General features: G+C 38.0%; 2 protein-coding genes across 2 annotated transcripts in view; one reads left to right on the forward strand and one right to left on the reverse strand.

Moving 5' to 3' along the window:
• LOC122249496 (uncharacterized) overlaps window positions 1–5000 on the forward strand; it is a 37164-nt gene that overhangs the window by 8650 nt on the left and 23514 nt on the right. The gene's annotated exons all lie outside the window — the stretch shown is intronic.
• LOC122249499 (uncharacterized) lies at window positions 1441–3125 on the reverse strand. The gene is made up of 3 exons (XM_043010423.2): window positions 3001–3125; window positions 2131–2248; window positions 1441–2024 (listed from the first exon to the last, which is right to left on the reverse strand). The coding sequence occupies exons 1-3, from the start codon at window positions 3043–3045 to the stop codon at window positions 1522–1524; spliced, it is 666 nt and encodes a 221-aa protein (XP_042866357.2). The 5' UTR covers window positions 3046–3125; the 3' UTR covers window positions 1441–1521.

Consider the following 5000-nt stretch of genomic DNA (forward strand, 5'->3'; position numbering starts at 1 on the left):
TTCAAAGAAATAGATTTTTATGATGTTTTATGATCAAAAATAAAAATAAAAGACAAAATAATAAGAGCAACGGCAACAAAAAACAGGTATTTTCATTCACCTGTTCCCTGTGGCCGCCTTTGTGCCATCTGTAATCTGCACTTGGTATTCTACCAAGGAACATATGACAAAGGGAGTTGAGGATTTCTGCAAAGAAGTATATATTTTTTAGTATCAGAGAGAGAGAGAGAGAGAGTGAGTGAGTGAGAGAAGAGAGAGAGAGAGTGAGAGAAGGAGAGAGAGAGAGAGAAAGAGAGAGAGAAGGAGAGGGAGAGGGAGAGGGAGAGGGGGAGGGAGGGAGGGAGAGGGAGGGAGAGAGAGAGGGAGGGAGAGGGAGAGGGAGAGGAGAGGAGAGGAGAGGAGAGGGAGAGGAGAGGAGAGGAGAGGGAGAGGGAGAGGAAGAGAGGGAGAGAGAGAGAGAGAGAGAGAGAGAGAGAGAGAGAGAGAGAGAGAGAGAGAGAGAGAGAGAGAGAGAGAAATATGTTTTATCTGTAGCCTGGTTGAGGATGCGGGAGCATAGTCCACAATAAATTATCCTATCTATTTTCGCCATGCATACAGAAGTGAAAACTTCCCGAATCATGGTACAATGGAACTTCGCAAGAAAGATCCGAATGAGCTATGGACTCTCAGTTCATTAGCTTTATACCATAATAAGTAAACTATTCTCTAAAATTTTCACGAGTGAATTGACTAGAGTTCTGTATGAGAACCAACCAGGAGAGCAGGCAGGCTTCAGGGGAGACTTTTTGGCTATGATTCATCAACATACCGCAAACTAATTGATTAAGAAGCTATAGTATCTTTACAAAGACAACAACCGGAGAGATTAGAAACTTGGATGAAATAAATATAGCAGAGAGACACAGGGAAATGCACTACTTCCAAATCTATTCACAGTCTATGATTTAGGGAACGAAGGGTTTAGATATAAATGGGAAATATTTGTACCATAAGATAACGTAATCTTAATTTCAAAGATTTTGGAGGACTTACCATATTTGTTTGATGACCTCAATAGAGAGAGCTTAAAAGTAATCCTAATAATATACGGGAGAAAGTGAAATTACGAATAGCCTTTGGGAAACACAGGAAGATCATGAGGTCCTTGCTGGTTTGCATGGAATGATAGGTATCCGAGCAATGTGTACTCCCATGTTGACGTATATTGTGAAATGTTGTGAAAAGCGCGTGTTTTAATAGAGTTTGACAATGTTAAACTAGAAATTAGAGCTTTTTCAAAGACATTATATCCCTTTCTGTGTTAGGCTGTTTATAATTCGTTTATCATTGTGGTTCTGTTACAATGAATTCTTTTATATCAGTTATCATATCTGTTCATGAATTAGTTAAGGAAATACACACTGCATATATATTCTCAGACATGGATGAAAAAAAATGTTTTACTGTACATTTATTATGTTACAATAGCTTGGCATGGTCATCAGTTGAATTCACCTATGCATACACATATATATAGAATTACTTCCGGCTGGGACAGTCAACGATGCACGGGGCCCCGTCCTCACACACTCCTGTCACCCTGTTGAACACCTCATTATGTGGGCACAGGAAACTGGACATGGTGGGCGGCGTGCAGAGATAGAACCTGTGGCAGTCAGTCGGGTCTGGGACGCGCTCGTTCTGTTGGGTACAGTGAGGCACGCAGGGGTCGCAGTAGTGGAAGCAGAGGGTCTGATCGGACTGGCATTCACCCACCATGAAGTCGAAGAAGGGGGCTTCTGCCGAACAGCTAACAGGCAAAACATGTCCATTATCCAGACACACATAATAAGTAGAGCAGTCTGTCGGGTCAGGAGTGACCTCTCCCGAGTGGGTGCAGTGAGCCTCACACGGGTTGCAGAGCGGGGAGCAGAAGCCGTTGGGAGCACTGCTGATGGGGTCGCAGCGGGGGTTGGTGTGATGTTCGTTGAAGTACTGTCCGTCAGGGCACTCGACTGGGTCGATTGATGGCACTAATACGCCTGCAAGTATCATAGTCATCTTATCATTTCTGTGTAATGGGTGTGCTTGTTCCAATCATAATTTCAGTTAAAGACAGAGAGGTAGTTCTTAATGAATGCAACGTACCAGAGCCAGAGGCGTCGATGCAGACGTAGTACCTGGTGCAGTCGGTGGGGTCCCGCACCTTGGTTCCGGGGTCCACGTCCGTGCAGTCCGGGGCACAGATCTGCACGCTCGGAGACACCTGGAAAAACAAACTTCGGATTAAATTTTCGCAATGTTTCAGTGAAGAATGAAAAGACTAGACAGAATTTTCATATTTGTGGAGCATCTTTCACGACAGAAACTCAAAATATTTACAGAATATTGTTATGGTGTGTGAATTGTGAATTCATTTATCATATCATATCACATATCTATTTCTCTGTATTTATGAATATATACGTATGCACACACAAGAACACACACACACACACACACATGTATATGTATATATATATATATATATATATATATATATATATATACATTTAATTATAAACGTATATCTATCTATATATATATGTACACACACACACACACACACACACACATACATACATATATATATATATATATATATATATATATATATATATATATATATATGTATATATATATATATATATATATATATATATATATATATATAATATATATATATATGTGTGCATATATATATATATATATATATATATATATATATATATATATATATACATATGTATGCATATATATAAATATATATATATATATATATATATATATATATATATATATATATATATATATAAAGAGAGAAAGAAAGAGAGGGAGAAAGAGAGAGAGAGAGAGAGAGAGAGAGAGAGAGAGAGAGAGAGAGAGAGAGAGAGAGAGAGAGAGAGAGAGAGAGAGAGAGAGAGAGAGAACATTTGAGGCAACACAAGCATCAATGCTTGAGTCGTGCGTTAATCTTACCGCCAATGCCACAAAGAGGGCAACTGTGAGGAGAGATGCAGCCATGTTTGTTACTATGTTAATGACACTGATGAATCAGGCAGACGATCTGCAATATTTATATGATCGAGGTTACCACTGCATCTTCTGTTGCGCAATTGATATTGTCATTACAAACCGATTATCAGTTGATTATTTCCAAGTTATGTGACGGTGTCATGTGATTTTTAAGGCTTGCCATTTCCTGTTGTGATTGTACATCATCACCTGGCGTGATGTGTTGGTTCTCACAGTTATATATATATATATATATATATATATATATATATATATATATATATATATATATATATATATATATATCGTATTCATTATAACTCCAAAGTTTAGTACGTACTTACAATATTTTAGTAATATTCAAGTTCTAATTCCAGATGTGTTTCCATATTTCATGATTAGCATACGAAATTTTCTTTGAGGAGCAGATAGTCACTGTTGAATATACTTGATATCGATTGGTTAAGAATGAAGTTCAGTGATTATATTCTGTCAATTTCGGTATCTTACCGTGGAACGAAGATGAGTTTCGGTCACGAGAACGTGAGCTGTAGACGGTACAATGACAGGCGCCATATTTTAGTAATTTTCTTTCATGTCCCATTTTTTGTCATCGGCCGTAGACGACAAAGCGTAGCCTCCTTTTAAAAAGTGTTCCAATGGTTATACTTGAAAGGTGAATGGGAAAAAGCCAGTGCACCTAAAACGGCCCACTGAGCCTTGTAGACACCGTGAAAGCGTTATTTGCAGGCCCATTACAGACAGATTTTCTGCCATGGACAGTACTAAGCCGTGAGCGCCCCCCCCCCCACAAGAGACATCATCGATTACAGAATTTATTTTATGATTTAATATTTATGATATTGAATATTCACGTGGTGTTTTTGCTCAAGTTACACTTCGAATATTCTGTTTTTGTTTTGTTAGGAAAATTATTATAACTATCAGCTAAGTTTTTTATTGTAAAATATTGATCTATTCATTGTATTTACAATTTTTCATAAAAGAGGTCACATATTTGATATCTTTAGGCTTGGGAAAGTTCCTTTTAAATTGTAGAATATCTGAAAATGGATAGAAAAAGCGTCTAAAGCAGGACTTCCCTCCAAAGTAATCACACAAATATATAGACATTAACCCATATCTATGTATGCATACTGTAGTCTACATAAATGTGCATTCTTCATGTTTTGTCTATGTATATATGCCTTCACCCTTTAATTTATAACATACATGCTGTGTCTGGCTGCTCCCAAGTCCCAAGGGGTTGTCGGATGTAGATCTAAGTACCCTAATATTGGGTCCACATCTGTGATACTTCATCCACCACCACAGCCGAGTACAAATAAAAATATCCGATTGTCCTAAATACAGCCTTGCAACACTAAACCGTACTTATGAATGTCTACTTAGTCCTCCACACGTCGGCCCAGTATCATCCCCATGTTGGAGAGAGACAGAGGGTACGTGGAGGGAGGGGAGTTATGCCGTTTGCACACCCACACATATACTTGAATACACAAAAGTATGTTGGAATTTAGAAGATATATTTTATCTAGTCAGAGAATATATATGTTTAAATCATACAATATTTATGAAATACATTTGTGGATGAATGTATACGTCACAATATATGTAATGTCAAAATATGTATAATATACATACACATGTATTCAAACATTCACACACACACACACTTCTCTCAAGATCTCCTGGGGCATATTCGGGCCAGGAATCCCCTTGTCACCTGACTATGCACGCCTGAAGTTGCCAATAAAGGTAACTCGTCTTGCCATCGAAGTACCCAAATACAAATGGAGTTACCTACACCCAGATTAGTTTTTTTTTCAATGATCCATCCTCATTACCCTAGTTATTAATAATCCAAGGTTATAACCTAAAATACGTTTCTTTCTCTGGTACTTTCGCGGAATTTGATCTGAAGTGAATGGAGGTATTCGTCG

This window comes from Penaeus japonicus, unplaced genomic scaffold (genome assembly GCF_977035675.1).
Source record: "Penaeus japonicus unplaced genomic scaffold, GWHDUDI00000001_assembly GWHDUDI00000031, whole genome shotgun sequence".
Lineage (NCBI taxonomy): Eukaryota > Metazoa > Arthropoda > Malacostraca > Decapoda > Penaeidae > Penaeus > Penaeus japonicus.

Excerpts from the sequence above, each read along its gene's own strand:
- LOC122249499 (XM_043010423.2), bottom strand. The coding sequence starts at position 3,045 with ATGGCTGCATCTCTCCTCACAGTTGCCCTCTTTGTGGCATTGGCG. Across the intron at positions 2,249-3,000 it reads CCCTCTTTGTGGCATTGGCG|GTGTCTCCGAGCGTGCAGAT; the intron begins GTAAGATTAACG and ends TTGTTTTTCCAG. Across the intron at positions 2,025-2,130 it reads CATCGACGCCTCTGGCTCTG|GCGTATTAGTGCCATCAATC; the intron begins GTACGTTGCATT and ends TGATACTTGCAG.